At 44.5% G+C, this 23,885-nt stretch overlaps 1 protein-coding gene across 1 annotated transcript in view; it reads right to left on the bottom strand.

The window, feature by feature from the left end:
- Positions 1-12,949: 12,949 nt before the first annotated feature.
- Positions 12,950-23,885, bottom strand: part of LOC119401886 (copper-transporting ATPase 2) — a gene marked incomplete in the record, with an annotated part of 81,706 nt that continues 70,770 nt past the window's right edge. The window contains 3 exon segments of the mRNA XM_037668896.2: positions 12,950-14,764; positions 17,808-17,910; positions 22,974-23,091. Coding sequence (XP_037524824.1) covers positions 14,548-14,764; positions 17,808-17,910; positions 22,974-23,091 — 438 coding nt within the window.

Genomic DNA, 23,885 nt, shown 5'->3' with positions numbered 1-23,885 from the left:
ACAGCTCTTCAATAATATGCCTCTGTAATAAAGTTCCTACAGAAACAAGGTTCATTCAGGATGGCAGCACCATAGCCAGTGCTCATTGTCACAGTCAGGGGGGAGCGGAAGGGGGGCGTTTAACCCCCCTACCCCCACTGCACCCAAAACTTTCAATTTTGCATGTGTATTTACACACACAAGAACATACATAAAGGGCGGTTGAACACCCCACCCTGGCAAAAATGTTTGGCTACGCCCATGAAACGGTTTTGACGATTTTGTACAAACGCGTTGAGCCGGTAAGCAAGTCCTGAGGATCATTTGCAGACCACTTTAAGCTGACTTAAAAGTGTTTGGAAGCGAGCTCGTTGGTAAGAATCAAAACTAAAAAAAAGAAAAGCAGCGCTACTTTACACACGGACAAGGGAACAACACATGAGTACAGCGCCCATCCTCGTGTGTTGTTCCCTTGTCCGTGTGTGAAGTAGCACTGTTTTCTTCTCTTTTTTTTTAGACCATTTTTTTTTGCGACATAGAGATCAATTTAAGCTCTATGCATCAAGTGTGTAATTTAGTACAAGACTTTAAACATGCGAATCGCTAGAGATCGCAGCAGCCCAGCAGAATGAGTTTTGAACTTCCCACTCCTGTATACTATACTATACTGGAGTTGCTGTATACGCTACCTTTAGGTAGCGTATACAGTAACTCCAGTATAGTTCCTAGAATATACTAGGTAATATACTGGATATACTAGGCACTATACTATATACCAGTATAGTGCCCAGTATATTCTAGGTCCTATAACTCCATGTTTGAAAATTTGGCTGAAGCGCACCGAAAAAACACAGACTAGAAGAAGCAGACAGGACAGCGCTTACTCACACGACTGTAGTTTTATTAATCAGAAAAAGTATATAAGGCAGATACATGGTTCCTCGCGCATGCATAACAGAGCAGGGCGCAGCACTCATATCGGGATTACAAGAAGTTTGTGCGTTACATGTCCATCATTAGTTATTGCAAGCACTACGTATCTAGATACACTCAAACCTCAATATAACGAACTCGGATATAACGAATTATCGGTTAAGTAAATGAAGAATAGTCTTGTCATAGATACAGTGTTACAAATAAACATTTATAACGAATTTTTGGTTATAACGAAGTTATTTTCGTGGCTGATGTGCCTTTCTTATAATGAGGTTTGAGTGTACGCGTATTCCTTATCATGCAGCACAATCGTGGCTTGACTAACACAGTCATGTCCCCTCTTCCGGATGTGGTATGATTCTACTATCTCGCGAGTAAGCTGATCCTTATGTCAAAAAATGATCTAGGTTTCTTTAAACACCAGGTAACATCTGAAGTTAACATGCGCAGGAAAATGGCTGTCATTCCATATGTGCACAAGTTGGCACACAATTTGAAACATGTTGGCAGTAGATACAGCATAGACGTGAAGTTTTCAGCAAAAAACAAACTGGAGGGCCTGTGTCCGCGCGGTAATAAGCACGAAGATTCACAAGTTTGCTCCGTGAAACACCGAAACATGTTTGTAAAATGCGCAAAGGGGGTGGTCTACATGATCCATTTTTCTTGTGGTAAAGTCTACATCGGACAATCTGGAATATGTGTAAATGATCGGCTTAGAGAACACCACGCATGTATTAAGGCGTCAAGCAACACTCATCTTGCAGATCACTGTAAAAACTGCGGATGTTACCCGGTTTTGATCATTTTTCGACATGAGGACCAGCTTACTCGCGAGATAGTAGAAACATACCACATCCGGAAGAGGGGACATGACTGTGTTAGTCAAGCCACAATTGTGCTGCACGATAAGGAATACGCGTATCTAGATACGTAGTGCTTGCAATAACTAATACATGACATGGAATGCACAAAATTCTTGTAATCCCGATACGAGTGCCTTTTTGTTGTGCCCTGCTCTGTTACGCATGCGCGAGGAACCTCAGTTGCGAGAGTAAGCGCTGTCCTTTCTGCTTCTTCTCGTCTGTGTTTTTCCGGTGCACTTCAACCAAACTTTCCAACATGAACGTCAACTATCTGGCCCAACTTACCATCATGCTCCAGTATGGCTGGTCGTGTCGCGGCAACTGGCGGAGCGGATCTCAACCACTCCGTGATGCGCTTCGTCTCCATCAAGCACGCGCACTACCGTCGCCAGCAAGTGCTGAGAGGAATGGACATATATAATTACCCGTAGCTGCCTTGATACAAGGTGTGTCGCTTAAATTATGGTGCGAACGATTTGATGATGCTGTAGCCTAGACACCAACAAAATTGCAAAAACCATTTAAGGTTCTCTTTAAAGTTCCATAAGCATGCCTTTCAAAATGATAAATACAGCTTGACCAAATTGATTGAATTTTTCTACAGAAGAACTTTACACCACTCTGTTGGTGATACTATTGACAGTTGGCAAACCTCTCTGTGCAGAAAGGCTTATTCAAAAACAGCAGAACCCAGTACTAGCCAACCTCTGATACTGCCAAGCAGGTTTCCTATTGGCACTGTTTATTTATTAGAGCGATACCTCTACTCCCCCCGGTACAAACCCTAGAAACGGTCTTCACTCTAAGACAAAATCGAGTATTTTGGGAGTGTTTCTGCCACACAACAACAATCGTCATCCACCTCGCGTACTTTCCTCGCGTTATCACAGCGGTCGCGGCACTTTCCGGTCACGAACGGCACGCGCGTTATCAGCGTGACATAGCATTCTTGACAGGAAAGTGACGAGAGCTGGGTTTTCAAGAAAGGAAACGCGAGCAAGCCAGATGACGATTATTGTTGTGTGGCAGAAATACTCCCCAAATACTCGATTTTTCTTAGAGTGTTGAGCATGCGTTCGGCCTTGAAGCTAAGCCAACGCCAATTTCCTCCTCTTTCTCCTCTCACATGCGTTGTCATAGCAACTAACATGCGCGGCGTTTGTTTATTCTCCTCTCCCGTGCATCCCTTTCTATCAGTGGCGTAAATCCAGCAAAACAACAGGGGGGGTCCCGGACTTTGCATGGCAGCCATCTTGATTATTGGAAATGTGCATTTTATTTTACACCAAAATGAAAACTTTACAATAAAACAAAAAGAAAACACACAAATATTCATATATCGCGTTATTGCAATGCTCTTGACGATCTGCACTGCGCGACGAATGAGTCATACAACGTTCTGAACTAGTTTCTACAACACAGTTCCAAACAGCCGATGAGTATTCGATGAATCTACACACTGGATATGAAACAAACGTTAAAGGAACACTGACACCAAAATTGAAACCTCGAGAAGTTTGTATTGTTTGATTGTCTGTATGCGTGCAAGGGTACTTCTGGCCGTTTATAACTGGCGGACGTTAGCTTTCAGTTATCTTAATTTGATTTTGAAGCAAGCGTGAATGCTCATCTGAGTTGACAGCACCTCGCGACATCTTCACTAGTATGGCGAAACATTGGTATTAATGAAAACTAACACACAGCAATGCCAAGGAAAGTATAGGGGGTGTTATTTGTAGTAATTAGAATATAAATGTGAAGAAAGTAAAGTGGACGAAAAGATAACTTGCCGCCGGCAGGGACCGAACCTGCGACCTTCGAATAACGCGTCCGATGCACTACCACTGAGCTATGGCGGCGGTCATCTCCCCGTCCACTTTACAGGGTATATATGTGGATTGAAACTTCAGGAAACTTAGGAGTGTTGGGATTATTGGTCAGCTGCCTGCTCGTATATAGATCACGTGCTACGTGACGCCAAGAAGGCAGAAAAAAAGAGTGTTTCACACTCGACCCCACACTATTCCCCCTCGCCTCGTTCTCTCCGAAAGAGCATATGACAAAGAAAGTTAGAGGTGACCGAAGTCACTTTCATGTCCCTTTCATCAGGTGCATACACAAAATATTTTACAGATATCAAGAACTCGTTGCGCAGCTTATGTTTGCATAACAAAATTAGAGCCCGGTATACACATAAAGCCTTCTCCTTGCTTTCTCACCGCGGGAGCGGTTGATTGAAGGAGCCATGGGGCGACGCCCTTGGACGGTTCGCTCTGTGTTACATCACTTCCTGCTTGATGTCCGAATAAACACGAAGAGGGCATCATGTCATCATGGGATGTTTTGTGTCATTAATATACGGGAGATTGAAGTATGCGCTTTTTAATATTTTTTTCTTCGCAAATACACAACTCTGAGCCTTCACATTGCGAGGGTGCATGGTTTCTAAAGCCCTAACCCCCCGTACGCGTTACAACGCGTCAGCTCGTGGCGTGTGGACTCGGCGCCGCGCCCTTTCGCGGCTACACGTAGCTGCGCGACCTCTCTTTCCATAGCAGTCGAGAAGGTGTTGAGAGGAGAGACGAGCTGATGAACGAAGGAAAGAGAGAAACGAGCGAGGGCCTTTTTTGTATCATCAAACACGTGTAACTCAGCTATTACAGCAGCGTTTCGAAAAATTCTCACGGCTACGTGTTCGTTGATTGTAAACACTTTGTTCATGAATAAACAGACTGTCCGAAAGTTAGCCACCAGCCTGGAGATCGCGCGTGGGGAAACTTTCGCCTGCTGGCATATTGCAGGAAAGCTGGGAGGTTGAACATTACAAAGTTTCGAGGTTCCTTCGCGTGATTCAAGAACCGCGGTAGGAAAGCCATGTAGATGGTGCGTAGAAGAGTTTTCATGTAGCTCGTCACTGGACTCAATGCCTTGATAACATGTCACTGCTGTGCGTGCGCTTCTATCAACTCCAAGGCGATGACGATTCATGCTAAAATGACTGGGCGTGCAAGCACGGAAACAAGAGAGAAGTCAAGACACCACAAACTCCGCTTGCGGCTCACTAGTTCGTCTCTCTGTTATTATTATAAGGTAATGAAGAGTTGGCCGAAGCGTCCTAAATCACTCTTCTAAATGGCATTAATTCCTTCGGTGCGTGATCCTGGAAACCACCAAAACATTCCTTGCTTTTTAGCGAATTGTATGAATTAGGGTAGTCCTAATAATAGCTCCATTGAAGCTAGTTGCAACGTAGTTCACGAAACCATTGATTTAAAAGTTATCTAGCAGATTTCTGTTAGTTGTTTAACGTACGTGGTAGTTGTCCACCTGTCTAATGACTGCAAGCCATTTTGGGCTTTCAAGGCGGCATTCAAGTAACTGTCACTTCCCCCTTTTTTAATCAGAATAAAAATCCTTGTATGTTGCACTAAGGGTACCCGACAAAACAAAATTATAATCACTGATCAATTACATAAAAGGCTCACCTCATCAGTGTTTTTGGTGACATTGTCTTCCGAAGAAGGTCGCTTGGAGTTCGGCAGAAAGAACGAGCTCAGCGAACTCTGCCGCTTGTGCGGCATCTTCCCAGTCCAGTTGAAAGTCACAAGCACACTACGCCAAGAAGGTTGCGCGGCCGGTTGCAGTGCTGGCAGCACTTCTGTGGACGCGTGCAGGCTGAAACTGCCGTACGACTGACAAGTGATGTCGTATTTGTCGAATATTGGGAAGCAACCCCCACTTCGAAGCAGCTTTAATTGGAAAACCCCGCGGCGAAAAGGAGGAAGAGGGGCAACCCGGGGGACGCATTTTCGGGGTTGCAACCAAGGAGGTTGAAGGCGACGATGAGTACAGGAAGAGCGGAGAAACGTCCTTGACATTCGTCGTTTTACGACCCACGCGCCCACCCCGCGAAAGAACACTGAAAGCCACAGGGAGCGTCACCCAACACAGGGAAAGCGTTTTCTCCCTCTGTTCTTCAAGTTTGTTGCACGTGCGGGGTGCAGAGAAAATCTTTTGACTGTGCTTGTGTTTCTGTATTTCTATTTTCCTTTTCATTTTGCCTCCCTACGAGAGCACTGTAAATAGTGAACAAACAAAGCAGTCTTCGTGATGCGTTCAACCAAGCGGACGTGTTGATTCTCTGTCGTCGTCCAACCTACTAAAGAAAGTTTTGCCTCCCTGCTTTTCCGCCACAAAGTGAAACCGGAGGACAGGCGTCTTCGTTGAACTACAGTGTACTAGAATTGGGCAGTGGGCTCACTGCCGTATCTCTGCGCCGCGCCTCCACGGCCCTCTCCGCGTCGATTGCTTGGGCGCCCGCCAGGGGTCTTGCCGCCAGTTTCTCCTGAAAACTTCTCTTGCGGGGTGTGAAGCGCGTCCTCTTGGTCGGGGTTACGCTGGTTACGCTGTAATTCCGGGGGGGGGGGTGGGTATCAACAAACGCGGGGTTGGAGGCGGGAGAGGGCCACCACAATGACACAACAAGAGATCACACACACAAAAAAAAAAAACAACGGAGGGAGAAGGCGGTTGAGCATTTTATTCTTTTTAAAGCTGACCCAAGTAGTAGAAGCTACTGTTTCCATTCGTGCATGCCCTGCAGCGCATGTTCCCGCCATTCATTCGCTTGAAGGACCTTTGTCGGCACCACGCGAGCAGCTTTGCTGCACTTATGTATGCTTGTTTTTCTGAAGGAGCGGCATCTGTGTCTACCCAGGTGAAAATATTGCAACTGGTAACAACTAGCCCCAACTGGGACCAGTTCAACTGGTTTAGGGTCAAATTCCCAGTTGGGACCCACTGGGACCGAATTTCCAACTGGGACCCACTGGCAACTGGTCCCAACTGGGAATTTGACCATAAACCACTGACCTGGTCCCAGTTGGCACCCACTGACAACTGGTCCCCACTGGGAATCCTGCCATAAACCACTTGATCTGGTCCCAGTTATTTGCAGTTGGCAGTGGGTCCCAGCGGGGGCCAGTGGCTCTTACTGAGATCTGAAGAAGAGCCAGTTGCCCGTTGCAAATGGTGTCCCATTAGGAACTACTGTCTGAAGCTGGTCCCATTAACAATGAAACGTGATGTGTCCTGGGGCTCCAGTGCAAGATAAAAAAAAAAACAACCTTGGATACTCCATCAAATGTTTATTTTACTAACATTACACAGCAATCAATTTTTTTAGTGTTTGGCGGCAATCCTGAATTTTTTCCGTGAGACGTACCCGTGACCAATGGGAGAGCGTTGCTGAAAAATAAGAGGTAACATATGTTACATGCATGTCTCAGAATAGCCATATCAATTTATTATACACAGCAGACCAGCCTTCTAAAAATTCACACTACGAACACTATTTCTGAGATCATGACGAATGTAATCCGATTTTTTTTTAAGTCGCTTACCTAAGCGCCAAGAACATAAGAACTACGGGCAGTAAGGCGATCGAAAGCATCTTTGTTTCCACTCGAATGTATGTACCCTACAGATGCAACAGGTTCGGGAATATCCATTTGCAGTGCAAAATACGGGCCCCTTTGCGCTTTCTTTAAAGTCGCGGACGGAGCTACAAATTTGCACGAGTATACTTTATAGTTATTTAGCATGCCGTTCAAAATACTATTGCACGGCACTCGTTTTCTGTGATGCTCCAAAACAAATTGCAGAAAATTAGCAAGCACTCCGCACAAACCCCTAAGCAAACATATTACAGAGCAGTGCCGGAAGAACTTGTTTACAATGCGGCGTTCCATCGTCTGAACACTCAAAACACTTTGCATTGCATTATATCAAGATGTTCTCTAGGATATTGAACAACTAGCACTCGAAGCATAAGTGATATATAGTTACCTTCAAACGGCTGCATCGCCGACAAGGCGCAGGCTTGCACAGGATTCCGCACACAATGGATCCACATATCCGTGTTCACAGGAAAAAACACTTGTCCGGCGTTCACCCACAAAGACTTCCAGAGATGAAACTGTCGGACACTAATTCGAGAAAATCTAAATTACGCACGCCATGACTGCACGTTCCTTTTGAAAAAACAGCACAACTAAGCACCGCTTCCACGGACCACCACCACAGAACACTTCCGCCACTCGGCCGCTATGAGCTAGCCCTCGTACACATGTGGTGTACGAAACTAGTATGGCTATGTTTCTAAATTTTCTGCCTTTATTATCGAGCTTCTTTCTTCCATTAACAAGTGCGAAATTGGCATGAAATAATTCTTTTCAGTTTATTTTATGTGTAATCTTTGTTTCATTACTTTGTTTCATAACTTGTTGGGAAATATGGTTAAGCTGGTGCTTAGCACTGTGTCATTTGAATGACTTGCTAAGTTGCACAAAATATATCGCGTCGTCATAAAATAAAGAAGAAATGAAAACGCGCCTTCATCAGGCGGGAGTGATCGCAAACTTAAAGAACCGCAAAAGAGTGCGTGAAGCTTGCCATATACCTCCCTCTCCTGGAAATAGGATTCTGGGCCTTCGCTCTGTTGTAGTTCTTGGTCGACGGTCGCCCGATAACCTTCGAATCACGCTCTACTGTACTTTCCTTGCGGCCCCGTGGCTGTATCTGATCGAGCGGCGGAAGTACGGCGGAACTCAGTTGCGTTAGATGTCTTCGTCGCTGGGCGTGGCTCAGCGAAAGCGGCTGCGTGGTTGTAATACTATTAATGGCCAGATTTAGTTGAGCGTCCGCAACAACGTACGGACTCAGGCTGCCATAGGAAATGGCTGGCAGGCTGCGTCCGTACGTTGTTGCGGACGCCCAACTAAATCTGTCTAATATCTGGGGTTTAACGTCCCATAGCCACGATATGATTATGAGGCACGCCGTAGTGGAGGGCTCCGGAAATTTCGACCCCCCCGGGGTTCCTTAACGTGCACCTAAATCTAAGTACACGGGCCTCAAACATTTTCGCCTTCATCGAAAATGCAGCCGCCGCGGCCGCTGCGTGGTTGTCGCTACTCCCCATGCGCGGCTTGGCATGACGTCACGAGGTTACATCAGGAGTTCTAGCAGCTGCGACGCCGCTGGTTGCCATGGCTATGGCACGTCTGGCTTTTCGTGAAACGCGCACGTTTTAACGGCTGCTTAAAGGCCAACTCCGGCGATTTTTCGAGGTCGATGGATCTCAGTGAAATTCGCTGGGTATGTTCCTTTGCACGTTTCCGTCATTTATGCCAAATTACAGGCTTGAGACATGCGCAGATTGTTTGCAAATGAATTTTAAAGATTGTCTGCAAACGCCCTCCTGGCTTCCCACAATTATTGGCAACATTGCGTCTGTGACGTCAGTGTTGGCAAGGCGGCGGAAGTGACGCAGCCGAGGGCACCGCTAACTTCGGCGCTTAGGCCGCTACAGCGAGCGTCTGCTGTGCACAAGGCGACAGACAGCGTTGGTTTGGCCGGCGCTTCGCTGGTCGTCCCGGTTTGTCACAGTTTTCATACTCCGCGCCGGCGTGACCGGCATGCCTTGCACGACTTCCGGTTCGTTCGTAACAACGTCTACGTCATACGTAGACAGTAACACTCGGTTGGGTTTCGGTTTCGGTGTTGCGCTTTTTTGCTTATTTAAAATTATTCTCCAATTTGCCGAGTATTTCTGCTATCGGCCCGTAACAGGAGCGTCTCAGGAACATAAAAGCACCTGTCGAGGCAGTTGGAGAGAGAGAAGAGAGTGTGGCGTGGCGTAGCCAAGGAGGTTTAGCGTGCGTTTGTGTCGGCAGCATCGTAGCAGCATGTCGGCGGCAGTCTCGCAAGTGGTAGCGCTCGGCTCTGCTCGATTTTTCTTTGTCGTACGTACGGAAGTAATCGCTGTGCTGCACACAAGCCAATCGAGCAGGCATGCTCTCAGTCAGACAACGGCAGTATTAACACCCCGACGTCAATCGGGCCCGCTTCGCCTGCGGGTATCCGCGATGGACGTAAAAAGATTGACAACAGCTGATGACAGCAGTAGTGATGCTAAAGCAAGCGTACAGAGTCGTCCACATTTAAGCTGAACACCTCATTAGTATTCAAGACCTCATTAAAGCTGTGTGTTTAATACATAATCGGATAAATCATGTACTGTGTTGTGTCGACACCATGATTAGACGTTCTATATATAACGGGCTATTGCACTCGTGAAGTATAAGAACGTTCTAGTTTTACCGGTTGAATACTAATGAGGTGTTCAGCTTAGATGTGGTCGACCCTGTACGTTTGAGTGCACTAGCTGTGTTGCGCATTTGCGCAACGGATAATCGGACGATAATATACGATTAAAAAAATACATATGGGGTTTTAAAACAACGCGAAGAGGAGGATGATGTCTAAACAAGAAAGATAATTCATTCGCAAACCTGAGACACTATTTTCTTATTATCTCATCGTCCTATCAGCGGTGTTCTAACGCCCTTACAATACTAGGCCGTGATCAGGTACCCTTCTGTGAGTATGACACAAAAACTCTTGGATAAAACCCATTCGCTCAAGTCCAGCTTGCTACGTCGTACATTCGAGTGTCAATTTTTTTTTTTCGTTACACTGTGAAGAATCGTACAACCAGAGTAACTGGTCGCACTTCGAGTTAGCGTACAATTGGACCATTTGCTTCCAATATAACTGGATATGGTTTCCAACTGGGACCAGCTGCCTCCAGTTCAACTGGTCATGGTTCCCGTTGGTGGGCCAGTTGAGTTGTAACTGGGACCAGTTGCAATTGGAATCAACTGGAACCAGTTGAGTTGTAACTGGAACCAGTTGCTAACTGGACCAGTTTGCAACTGGAAATCACTGGGACCAGTTGGTTCCAACTGGGGGCCAGTTGGCCCGCAACTGGGACCATTTGATCCAGTAAACACCAGCTGAAACCAGTTGATTCCCAGTTACACATTTTCACCTGGGTATCCGTACACTGCAACTGTCTCAAAGAACGGCCCGTCGCTGCATCTGGACGGGAGGGAGGCGCTTTTACAGTCTCCGGCGGTCGTGCACATAGAGCATGCAGCGTACGTTGCAGAGAAATTTCTGGTGCAGCGTTCGACAACAAAAAACAGCTGACCCAACGAAGCTAAAAGTGACCGCTTAAAGTCAAGTGCGATAACAATAAAAGCAAGAAAATACGAGGGCGGTGACAGCAAAACCTTACTCGTGCTTTGGTAAAGCGGTCAGGGGTACTTCTAAAAAATGATAAAGAATTCTGGCTGCTTGTTTCGCTCTAAGTCCTAAGCACAGAACTACTGCCAGATGAAACGGGCTGGATAGAGATCGATGTACAATAAAAAAAGAGATTTAGGGGGGATGATTGAAGTAGCGGGGGAGGCCCACGGGGATTGGGCTCCTTTGAGATGCTCCAGTTAGATCGACGGTTGTCATCGGCAGTTTATTGTTTTATCACGAGTGACCATGCATGCATTGTTAATCCATATTGTGATATGGCCAGCATTTGCGCATACATAGGCAGGGTTTCGTGTAAATAAAATTTGTTTGTCAGCGCGTGACGCTGTCGAGTGTTATTTTGGTGGTGCAATTCTGCGGTGTAATAAAAATGTACGCACGTAATGTATGTTACTTGTTATGTATCTCACAATACCTATGTATAGGTATTTTTTTTTCATTGGACCCGCACGTACCAATATATATCGCCTACGAGTCCAACCAGTTTTCGTAACCTTGTATGATCTATGTCTGCAAATAAAAAAAAATTTAAGATTACTGTGGCGGATACATTAATACAAAGCCAAGTGATTCCGCCGATTATTGATTCGCGAAAAAAAAAAAAAACAGCATTAAGTAGGTTAGTCGCAGAGACCAGCTCATGCGAAAGCAAATAAATAAAAAATGAGGCATTGCTTATATCCTGCATAGTGGGGCTCGAAAGGCGGGAGTGCAGTCGCTAGGATCGCTACAGTGGCGAAAGGGCATTGAAAATCGTATCGACCAGCAGTACAAAAAAAAAGAACTTGAACGCCCCACACGCAGGAGCATTCATATTCATCATAGCCGCTTAAAATATCGCCCACCCTCTGTAAATCGGTCACAACGACAGCACTTTATTTCACAACTCACAGAAATTTGCATGAAAAGAAGTTTCGTGTGTTGGCGCACCATAATTCAGACTTTTCTTGCGCGCAAAACAGCAACGCGAGCTAGCCGCGTCCTGCAACCCGCCGGAAAGTTTCAGGTGACGTAGAGTTACTGCATATGCTACCTCTGACTCTAAGTGACTCTAAGGTGACGCCTGCGAACACTTCTAGAACACTGTAGTTTGAACGATCGGGTGGATCGGGCCCAGAAGTTCGTCAAAAAGCGCGCGCGCAGCCAGGGGCTCCGGAAGTATACATATGGGGGCGACGGAATGAACAAGGGTACTGAAAAATGCGTGCAGTTTCAGTTGGTGTGAAAAGATGACTCATTTGTGGGCGATATTTGCAAGGCAAAGGCCGAATTTCTCTTACTCAATTTCTCTCGCCCCAGACTCGGTGCTGAATAAATGTCTTCACGAATCTCGTTGCTCTCAGCGAGTTAGAAGGCGCAATGATACGTCACCACGTGGATAAACGGCCGCTGCATGGCAGCGGCTTTCGTGATTGGCGCTATGGATGTGGTTGCAGACTTTGAACATCGCAGGGAAGATGTCGTAAAAATATTATCGTAAGTTGTTGAATTGTGCTTATTTCTTTCGTGTATCTGAGAGCTGGAACTCTGAGGCGATTTTGAATGGCACGTGTGAACATAAACTTCAGCAAGCAAGTCAAGATGGAAGAATGTCCGAATGCAAATCTCAGGGGGGGACCATTGGCATAGGGGTCCCCCCCAGTCTAAACACAAAGGGGGGTCAGGACCCCCCCTGACCCCCCGGGATGTACGCCGACTGCTTTCTATCATTCAGCGAGAGCCGCGAGCCGGCGCACGCACTTCGAGACCTCAACTTCTGTCACGTTACTCCCACGTCAGCAATACAAAGAAAAATGTGGACAGACTGTAGTTGCTGCTATCGCTCGACAAGTTTGGTTTAACCGTGTTCAGCCACGCCATTTTTTATTAAATTTTATCTTCAGAAGGAGCTGTGAATCAGAGCCACACAATGATCAAAAAGCAAGTCCGCTCACTTCAATCAGGCTAAAACTGCTTTGAAAGCAGTACACACAAATCACAATACATGGCTTTCAGATAAAAAAAAAACATTTATTTCCCTATAACAATTAGTGAAGAATAAATCAGCTGCTCAAGAATGCCCATATGAGATGGTAAAGACATTTCTTCCATTAATTTTCAATTAACGGGATCAACATGCAACAGTCCTTTCTGTTCTCTGAATTTAGTAAACTGAACAGACTGTAGCAGCAAGCATTTACATGTAACAAAATGACATCTTAATCTTATGCACCTGAGCTTTTGAAGAATAAATCCATTAGAGCCATGTGCATACATTTTCAATAAAAGTGACACAAAACACAGTATCCAAGAAAAGATGTGACCCAAATGCAACTTGAGAGCTCTCCTCTATCAACACATTATGTAGATTTTTAAAACCGAGGATGTAGGACAAAACTTCTGCTGCACATATACAGTATATGCCCAATTTGCTCCGTTAAAACTGCCATCATAAATTCCTTTTCTTTGAACACTTATTTTGGCAACTTGATAAAAGAACACTGCAGTTTCTACTGCACCAAGTCATGGGACAGACGTTAAACTTGGAACGGCTAAACACAAGCGCTTCCTTTTTCAGTAAGTCGCTTCTTGCTCAAATCCCAATCTGTCAAGCCTCTCAATGATGAAACCACTACTAGAGATAAGTACAGCCAACATTTTTCATATAGTTCTTGCTTCAAGATTTGATGCAAAAAGACAGCTACCTACACACTGAGAACCTACTTTGGCAGCACACAGTCAAGCCAGAGCAATAGGAAAAATATGGCACCTAGTATAGGTAAACAAACTGTGATGCCATAAGTTTTCAAATTAACTATACTCGGTTACAACCAAAGAAAAAATGACAGATCCACGTACAAAACCGCGGCGTGCCTGCCCTTCACTTGCGAATGGCAGTCATGCTTGCTGGTTTCCACTCGGACCGTAAGTACTTTTTCTCGGCTAATGTAAACACTGCGCATATTAAGGGTTTAAGGTTCATCGTTACTACCTAAAACATCAAGTTTAGATGAGAAATGATGTCAGAGTCCCTGAAAGGTTTCACTAGGACGTTAAAGTTTCCTATATAATACCAGCGGCACAAATGTGCGTCTGTATTGGAAAGCCAACCGCCTGCACACTCAAGAAGTGCTTGATGTCACGAAAATGAGTAAGTGCTATTGGATGCAGCATTTATGCAAATTCTCTGTGGGAGGGACAACAATGGCTGTGGGTGGAGCTGACATTTTTTTTATTAGGTTGTAACCAAGAATAGCTAAAAGTGGTCATTTCTAGTTGGTCACGCAACAACAGCAGGTAAGCTCGAGTAATCAAAAAACCCTGCATGAAATACAGGAAGCATAATACACTTCTTTCTAGTACCCTGTATATTACAACTGCAGCTTTGCCAGCTAGCATGTTTTCTCCAAGATCAGTACTTTCGAAACTGGCACTTTGGTATCAAAACACAATGAACTGGAATGTTGATGCACACCTATAGTAAAACCAGGAAAAACAACTGCGTACATTCTGTATGTACAAATTCTTTGAAATACAGCAAGTGCTGCTGTTTACACGATGGGCAAGAGTGGAAAAGGGAAGAAAAAAAAAACAGGAAAAGATTGCCTGGCACGATTCAAAGTAACTGCTGCACATTATCAGTGCATAATACTTCAAGTTCTTGCTGAATGCAGACTTCTGGCAAAATTGAGTCTCTCAGAGGTGATCCTTGGACATTGGCGATTTTGGCCACACTTTCATGTGAAGTGTGTTCACCAAGCTCCATGTCTTTTTCTTGTGATCCTTTTCGCTCACTTGGGCAACATGATTTGGCCATAACAGGCTTTTGATACCTACACATAACATACATAAAGAGGAACAGTGTACAGAGGATACACTAAGAAGCATCTACATGTCAAAAGCTAGGAACACAATCTTTTTAAAAAACACAAAAGTTTATAAAAGTGGCATATATTTCTATTATGTATAGTAGCACACAACTCAAATGCACTTTTCGCACTGCCAAAGCAAAGCCCTACTACTAAATGTTAACCAAAAGTAGGTGCTAATCCCAAATCCCTAAAAAAAATAAAACTGAATGAGCAAAATATGTAACACAAAGATGCACAATAATACTGTAAAAAACAGGACACTTCAAACATGAACACCCTTTCAAATAATAGCAAACCCTTTAAAACAATGGTACACAACTGCACTCCACCGTCCCAGCTGAACACACAATATGTATCTAACTTCAAGTGCAAATTTTAGGACACTCCTGCTGATTTTTTATTTTTTTGCTTGATTTCACTTCAGCATGATGCATCCTACACTTAGAGCATATCTGGTACAAAGTTATTGTTTCACGGTAGCATTTCATGGCCCACAATAATACATGACTTCCTATGCCAACTTAAAATTGCAATAGAGATAACATAATGCTCAGTTTGCTAAATATGCTGCACATTTTTTTCATTTCCAGCACTTTCAGGACAATAGCAAAAACACCTTCGTCAGTTGGATAACTATATAGCCCATTCTCTTGATTTCCACCTTAATTTCATGACATATTTCAGTTAACTGTAGGTCCACTTAGCGAGGACATCCATCCATGATAAGGGAAGTAGGTGGAACCTTCTGGGCACAGTGGTGGAGGAATAGTGTGTCGTGTGCTGCGGATGCTATCATCAGGAGTTTCGGCCTACAGTGATGTGATTGATCGAAGCCATTTTAGTGAAACTTCTGGAGCGGCTAAAACCTCACTTTTCTGAGCAGTAAATCAACATTTTGGAGCAGTTACCAGTCACAAATTTTCAAACGCAAATATTTAAGTCTCTAAGTTGGAGAAGTTCCACCATGTTTAACAAAACTGATATATGCATGCATGGAAGCTTGTTTATTTATATATTACTACAGAAGATAAAACTAACTTACTGCTTTTCGTTTTCCTGCAGACAGCCCAAAATTTCTTTATTTCCGTGGCCTCAGGCCACCTAACAATTCCCCGCAATACACTTCATATTTGTAATTCAATGAGGTCTCAGTTACAGTACTAGAAGCACAAGCTGCATAAACTTTCTACTCATTCTTTTTACTACTGAAGAGAACTATTCTGATGAAGTTCGTGTTTTGAGTACAAATGCAACAAGTGTTAATGGCAGCACCGCTTTCAACCTCTATGGCCTCATCCGTTCCACCCACCAAAGCAAACATGGCAGCTTTCTTTGCTCATGTTGGTACTGCTGTGATGCATTTTACAAAAGTGATGACACCATCAACAATGCCATGGTTTGACATTCCTTGACGTACAGGCAAAGTGCAATTTTTAAGCAGGGAAACTGTGGTGGCGCATTTACGACTATGAATTGATGAACTCTTCTCACCTTCACAAGGTAAGATCAATTATCAATCAATTATTGCGCATTTTGGAGCAACTATACGACCAGTACAGAGTGTTATCGACTAAATTATTCTGCTTGGCCTGTCAATGGTTAAAGCTACACTGAGTGCCACATGAGACAACTTTGATGTGTCAGCAGATACTGACACTGATATCACCACCGGTTACAGTAGGTCACAGACTGTCAACCCATCCTACATGGTGAAGCCCTGTACGATGCAGTGATAACAAATGTAGCCCTCTATTCATCAAAGTTTGCTTGGAAGCGCTTGAATAGTAGTGTGCAAGCGTGCACTTATTCCATACTCCGCATATTTTGCACACTTTTTGTTTTTTCATACATGTATATTTCAGCCCGAAATAAATGCTTGGTTCCCAGATTATAGAGGCAGCCTACAACTTTATAACTGGCATTTAGGAATTCAAGCAATAACTAAATATCTGACAAATTAAAACAATTATTGCTCAGTGATGAAATAAATACCTGTTGTAAATACAAACAACTACTGCTAATATGCAGCTTGCACAGTTTGTCTAGAACTCTCGGTGTTTTTTTTTTTTTGTTTTCTCTTAATTTTTAAAGGGGTCATGAACCACTTTTCTAAGTAATGATCTAATGGCCTCAGTATCGGAGTGTACTGCCTCCCGAATCGATTGCCGCAAAAATTTCTCGAATCCGTCAAGAATCAGCGGAGTTACGGGGGTTTGGCGCACGCTCCCAGCGCTTTCTCTCTTTTCTCGTGCCGACGAGCGCACTGGAAGCTAGACAGGGAGGGATGGCATGGGGGAAAGAAGTTACGCCAGCGCGCGTCATGAAACGCGATCGCTCTCCCGCTGTGATTCGCTTGCGCGAGTGCGGCTACCGTGTACTGAGGAGTGCGGCGCCGGCACGTGGCGGCACCCCGCGGCAAGAAGCGCATCTGATCCGAACGCCGCTCTCGATTTACGTCGGCTATTGGCCAATAAGCATGCTATGTCTCTTGCTACGTACAGCGGACAGACGCCCCGCCCACCGACGAGAGTGAGAACCGGCCTCTGTTTGAAAAGAGGGTGCCTGGGGAAACGGCAACTTCGCGCTCCGCTTGTGGCCATTACGCGGCGCGCACGACTGTAATATTTGGCAGAGCAGTTCATAGCCGTGTCAGCTTTCCGCAGGATGTGTTTTTTCAATCAGCCCAAGGGGTGCTTCATGACCCCTTTAATGCAAGTTAGCTGAAATGCCCAGTACATGACATGATAAAAAATAACTCCAAGAAACAGGTGTTGCACACATGGATTACTTAGGAGAGCCAAGGCTTTCATAGTAAAGGGAACCTTCCTTAAGCCCACTGTTAAGCTGCTTTCTGCATTAATAAGAGGCTTCAAGAGAAAACTTGAGTGTTAATGAGTTTATTTGACCCTAAATAAAGGTGCATCTTTTACATGTGTTTACACGTTACAATGCACAATCAGTGCTCTATGCGAAGAGCAAGAACATGTAAAGAGTTTGTGCTTACAGGTACAGGAGCAATGATGATGTGACGACTGAAACAGAGGATAGGGCCATAGCAGCTGCTCCCATCCATGGCAACAAGGCGACACCAAAAGGCATGAAGATGCCTTGTGAGGAAAAAAAAAGACACATCTTTAAAGACAAAATACAATAAATAAAATATAGCACAATTTTATAGTACATACACCATTCAGTTGCTTATATTTAAAGGGCCCCAAACCACCTCCGATAATTTTTATCATTTCAAGTAAACGCGCGCATTGAGTTCAGAATACCATCACGATCAATAATGCCAAATGCGGCAGTGCTAGGAGCCGTGGGCACCTCAGAAATTCAAGAAACAATCCCTTCTCCACTCCGGGCCTTTCGGCAATCCTCAGCCCCTCAGTGTTCGCCATGCCATCAAGATCAGGGGCGTAGCCGGAAATGTTTTTCGAGGGGGGGGGGGGGTTGAACAATACTTTATGTATGTTCGTGCGTGTATATATACGCAAGCAAATTTGAAAATTTTCAGTGGGGGTTTGAACCCCCCTCCTCCCATCAGCAACGTCCCTGATCACCATTGTCGTCTGCTCATGTCATCCACAAAAAGAACCTGTTTATCTGCACGCAAGTATGCACGCTTGCCGCTCTTCCTCCTTGCACTGGGCCAGGTGGAGAGACGAGCCGCCGAACAGCACATAGCGAAGGTAAGAGTGAAACAAGCGAGGGCCTCTTTTGGATAATCAAACGCATGTAGCTCCGCTATTACAGCACCGTTTTGAAAAAGTCTCACGGCTACACATTCGTTGTAGAGTCGTGCACAACTGCAACACCACAGCTAAATTCTGACCTCTGGGTGGTTTTGGGCAATTAAAAGGGGCCCTAAACCATTTTTCCAAGTAATCATCGAATGACGTCAGTATCGGGGCTTATTGCCTCACAAATCGATTTCCACAAAAATTTCTTGAATCCGTCAAGAAGAAGCAGAGCTGCCGGGATCTGTTGCACGCTTTAAGCACTTTCTCTCTTCTCTCGTCCTGATGTGCATGCTGGAAGCTACACAGGGGGGAGGGCAACAGGGAAAGAAGTTACGTGAGCACACATTATGACCTTGAGCGTGCATGATGAAATGCAATCACTCTCTGCTGCTGTGATTCTCGTGTGCAAGTGTGGCTACTGTGTAATGTTAACACACTACGGAGCACGGTGCCGGCACGTGGCAGCACCCTGTGGCAAGAAGTGCATATGATCCAAAAACTGCCCTTAATTTATGTTGGCTATTGGCCAATAGCATGCTATCTGTTGTTCAACGTCAAACAGCAGGCGCCCCACACACCAAAGACAATGAGGATGGGCCTGTTTGAAGAGTGTACTTGAGAAAATGGTAACTTTGCACTCTGCTTCTAAACTCTCCTTGCCATGCACTCCTTGCCACACACAACTACAAGATTTGGCTGAGTTGTTCATAGCAGTGTCTGCTTTCCACAGAATGTGTTTTCTCACCAAGCCTGAGGAGTGGTTCATGACCCCTTCAAGGATTTAAAATGCGTTAGTTTAACTGCTGTGAAGACAAAAGCTCACAGCGATGCTTTCCCTGGTTTATGCCAACTCCGGCGATTTTTCGAGGTCCATGGATCTCAATAAAATTCGCTGGGTACGTTCCTTTTCACGTTCCCGTTATTTATGCCAAACTACAAGCTGGAGACATACGCAGATTCATTGCAAATGAATTTTATTGATTGCCCCGACTCTCCCCACCTCGATTCCCAGAATTATTGGCAACATTGTGTGCGTGACGTCATTTTTGTTAAGCTGAAGTGACGGACCCGAGGGGCCCCTAGAGCGTCTGCTATCCACAAGGCAACAATCGCGAGTGTTTGGCGAGCGCTTCGTTGGCTGGGCGTGTGAATTTCAGTTCCTTGTCGTAATGCGTGCGATGGGTGACAAGTGGTGTCGCGTTGTGGGCTGCACACGATTCCCCGTTGGCAGTCACGAAACACTCGCACCTAACGATTACCCTGCGTCTCTATATTAGAGTGTTTTAGCTAGCAATGCCGGTTTACCGCACGGAAAGTACGGTAATACCGTACCGGCTAAAGAATGCACATGCGTGAAGACCACGGAAACACTCCGGGCCTATCGGTATGCGGTGAGCTGCGTATCGTGCGAAACAACGTAACCTAATGGTGCGAAAGGTGGCTCATACTTGGCTTATGTTAAGTTCCTTCGGCCGTAGCAACGCGATGTTGAACGCCGCTATTGCCAAACTTATGCACTCTTCCCATAGTAATATTAAGAAGCTTTAGTTAGTCCGCGAACTTCTCAGCGATAGCATTTTACCCGATCACGGCCCCACAAACTTGAGCTGCCTGGACAGGTGGTGCCATCTGGCGGTGGAATGCGCAACCAGGCAAGCAAAGAGTTAAACAGGTGTGTTCCACTTCATCGAAGAGGAATGGTCATTATAGTTGGCCTCCAAATGCGTCGGAATCGCAGCTGGGTGTGTCCAGATAAGATCGAACACGAGGTCCTGGTCACCATTCCCGATTTTGATGAAATTTACTGTAGGTATAGGCATTACACCCATAACAATGGTTTCGCAGTTAGTTTTGCGAAAAAAAAATTTTGTTCGCCTGAAAAAAAAATATACAGATTTCGGCTGCAAAAAACGCTTTTTCGCCAATTTCGCCGTTTCTGAATTTTGAGCGCACCTAGGGAAAAAACGGTGCACTTCTTCGTCACAATATTTATTCGCCTTAAAGAACAAGTGAAATAGAATCTTATGAGTCTATTATTTTCCTTGCTTGTCCAAGCACTTTTTGAAGAAAAAAATCACAAACTTGGCAAATTGCACAAAATACCTTTATTTCAGGAATTTATTGCTACAAGCAAGTTAAAGTGAGGATAATAAAAATCGGTACATATTAACTTTGATACTTTCGCTCTCTTTTAAAATAATTTGCGCGGTTTTATCGCGCTCCGTTTTACTCGATAAGTGGGCTGAAACGTAAGTGATTTACCAAAAACGCCGAACTTTGAAAATGATTTTCTCAAAAAGGCCATTTTTAATTTTTTTTTAAATCTCTCCGATTGAAGTCAAGGACGTCATCTACCATTCTGCAGAAAAAAACGTTGCATTATTTTGGTTGCTAACAAGTTATAGTGCGTCAAATGTGACCATGCCAGCCTAGCGGCCGCGTCGTTCGTTATGTGCTGAAACTCGGATATAAGTTGTTAAAAATACTTGTACATGACATAATCACAAATCAGCAGCTCCACACCAACAAATGCGCAGCCAGGTGTCATGGTTCAGCAAGCTTTGTCTTGCGATCAGCCGCTTGACAAACCCGCAGCAGCGGCCGCTCGATGCTGCGGGCACTCAGATTACATGAGTGCCGCTTCGACTTGGCGAAATTGGCGAAAAAGCGTTTTTTGCGGCCAAAATTTGTATATTTTTTTTTCAGGCGAACAAAATTTTTTTTCGCGAAACTAACTGCGAAACCATTGTTCTGGGTGTAATGCCTAGGCCTACAGTAAATTTCATCAAAATCGGGAATGGTGACCAGGACCACGTGTTCGATCTTATCTGGACACACCCAGCTGTCATTTTCCGACAGCTCAGCTTGTGCATGTGACACGGTCAGTCACACACAAGATTTCCGACAGAGTCACCTTTCAACTGAGCGTCTGCTCTTTGCCACTTTCGCAGCTTTCATACTATACGCGTTGGCGGGACCGGCATGCCTTGCACGATTTCCGGTTTTGTGCCCACTTATACGTCACGCGAAGACAGTATGCTCGGTTGGGTTTCGGTTTCGGTGTTGCGCTTTTTTGCTTATTTAAAATTATTCTCCAATTTGCCAAGTGTTTCTGCTATCGGGCCCGTGACAGGAGCGTCTCAGGAACATAAAAGCACCATTACCATCATGGTCTCGTGAAAATATAAAATATAACAAAATAGAAACCGAGCTTAGAGAGAGAGCAAGAAAAAGGTATGCAGAACAATTTTACAAATGGATATACAAATAATGGTACTTTTCACGAAGGCATACACAGCGCTGTATAAGGAACACCAGCTATTAGAGAAGAAAACAATTTTTTAATATGCAGAGTATTCTAGATATCATTAGATATATTTTCACCAAATTATGTCAGATGTTTGTTTCTGTGCTGTTTTCAAAAAATGTTCAGACCACATTCATCCTTAATATTTCAAGAATGTGTCTTCATCAACAGCTGTATGATCACAACAAGCGATGCATGTTGATGTCGAATGTATCTTTCACAACAGCAGCCTTCAGTGAGTTACTTGCATTATGTGACTTTGGTTACTCTTTTACTCAGCAGCAGACCAAACATAGTCTACAATGAGAAGTCAGTGAACAAGGAATGTCCCTGCAGCCAACGTATCGGCAAGGGCACTTGCCTCATTAGGGTGGCAACAACTTTCCTTATAATTATTTTTATGTTGCTTAACTCACTCTGCCTCAACCTCAATGGGTGAGGAAAAAAATAATAAGCTTGTGTGCAGCGAAGCACAAAATCTTCTCCTCCTTTTACCCCATTTGGGGCGGGGAAGAGTGAGCTCCAAAGACATGCCTTATTCACTGATTTCTAATTTTTTTATCACAGCTGCTCAATCACATTTTCTTCTTCTACGTGGGCTTTCACTTCATTAGCCAACCCCAGTGTGCAGAAGAAGACTAACGGCTTGCGCCATGGTAGCCATCACAATGGAAGCGGCCTCCATCACTTGGTCAACAAAGGTCGCAGATGTGCAGACTCCCACTTTGCACGTTGGCTCGATTGTCTTATCTCTTTTCTCTTACTTTCTTTTATTTCCCTGCTCCATTCCCTGTTGCACTGTGGCCATACCTTCTTAAGGGCTGCAGAGTATGGCACCACCTTTCTTTTCCTAGCCATAAACACTTTCCCCCGAGAGAAGGGTAAATGAAGTCTGAGTTTTCAAAAACTAATTTTAAGAAAGGAAAAGGATGAGGACAGGGAAGAGAAAATGGGGAGGGACAAAGGGGGTTTTCGAGTTGTGATAGCAGGGATTGTGATGAAGGTTACTACGCCCTAGGTACCTTTGAACTAAATAAAAATAAAAGATGGTTATCCTATTCAGTTGCAAATGGAGGACCACAATAGTACGTATGTAGCTAGACAACACACACAATTTGCCTACCTGCTGCAAGAGGAATGCCCACGAGGTTGTAGATGCTAGCAAGAAAAAAATTCATTCGAATTCTTCGCACAGTCTTCCTCGAAAGATCAACAGCACCCACCACGTCATAGAGATTGTTCTATAATAATGAAAGACGAACAAACATTAACACTTTTAACAAGCACAGATGTACTCCTCGCAGCTACTCTTTATGTGACAACTGACTGCAGAGAAACCTCCCACATCAAACAGCACAAAGATAATATGACTTACATAGCAACAACACAACTGTGTGTAGCTGTGACATGCAAGTATTTCAAAAATATTCGAAGTAACAGGTGGAACATAGTTAAATTTACTGTGAGTTCTGCACACTAGGTAACCTGAGCATTTCCAATGGCATATATTTATACTTTCTTTCATTGTTTTGGTCATTTCTTGTGGGCTGCCAATGGAGTGAAAATTAACGCGAGCCAAAGTTGAAGGTAAGAGAAATTGAGGTCACCAGTGCACGAGATGGTTAGATAGTATTCTTCAGGCCGCAAGATAATGTCTCCGTGAGCTTAAAGAACTGGTATTAAATAGATCTCACTAGTGTTCATATACTCATGGTGCCACCAGGAATCATCAGCGATGCAATGTTAATTAACAACAACAACGACGACAACAAGTGACTTCTGCTAAGAATCTCCATCGAAATTCCCTAACAAAAAAAATTTGAGCCCTTATAAGGATAGAATACTACAGTAGAACCTCGTTGATACGTTTCCGAAAAAAAAAACGCGGAAAATAAACGTACGATCCGGGAAAACGTACGATCCGAATCCAGTAAAAATTGAGGCTGAGAAGCCCATATTGAGGTGCAAGGGCAAAAAACATTTATTTCTCAAAAAACATAGACGGACTCTTCGATTTTCGAACTCCTGGCATCTC

Source organism: Rhipicephalus sanguineus, chromosome 1 (genome assembly GCF_013339695.2).
Source record: "Rhipicephalus sanguineus isolate Rsan-2018 chromosome 1, BIME_Rsan_1.4, whole genome shotgun sequence".
In the NCBI taxonomy this organism is placed as follows: Eukaryota; Metazoa; Arthropoda; class Arachnida; order Ixodida; family Ixodidae; genus Rhipicephalus; species Rhipicephalus sanguineus.
Note: the sequence above shows the minus strand (reverse complement) of the source record. Positions and strands in the feature narration are given on the sequence as shown.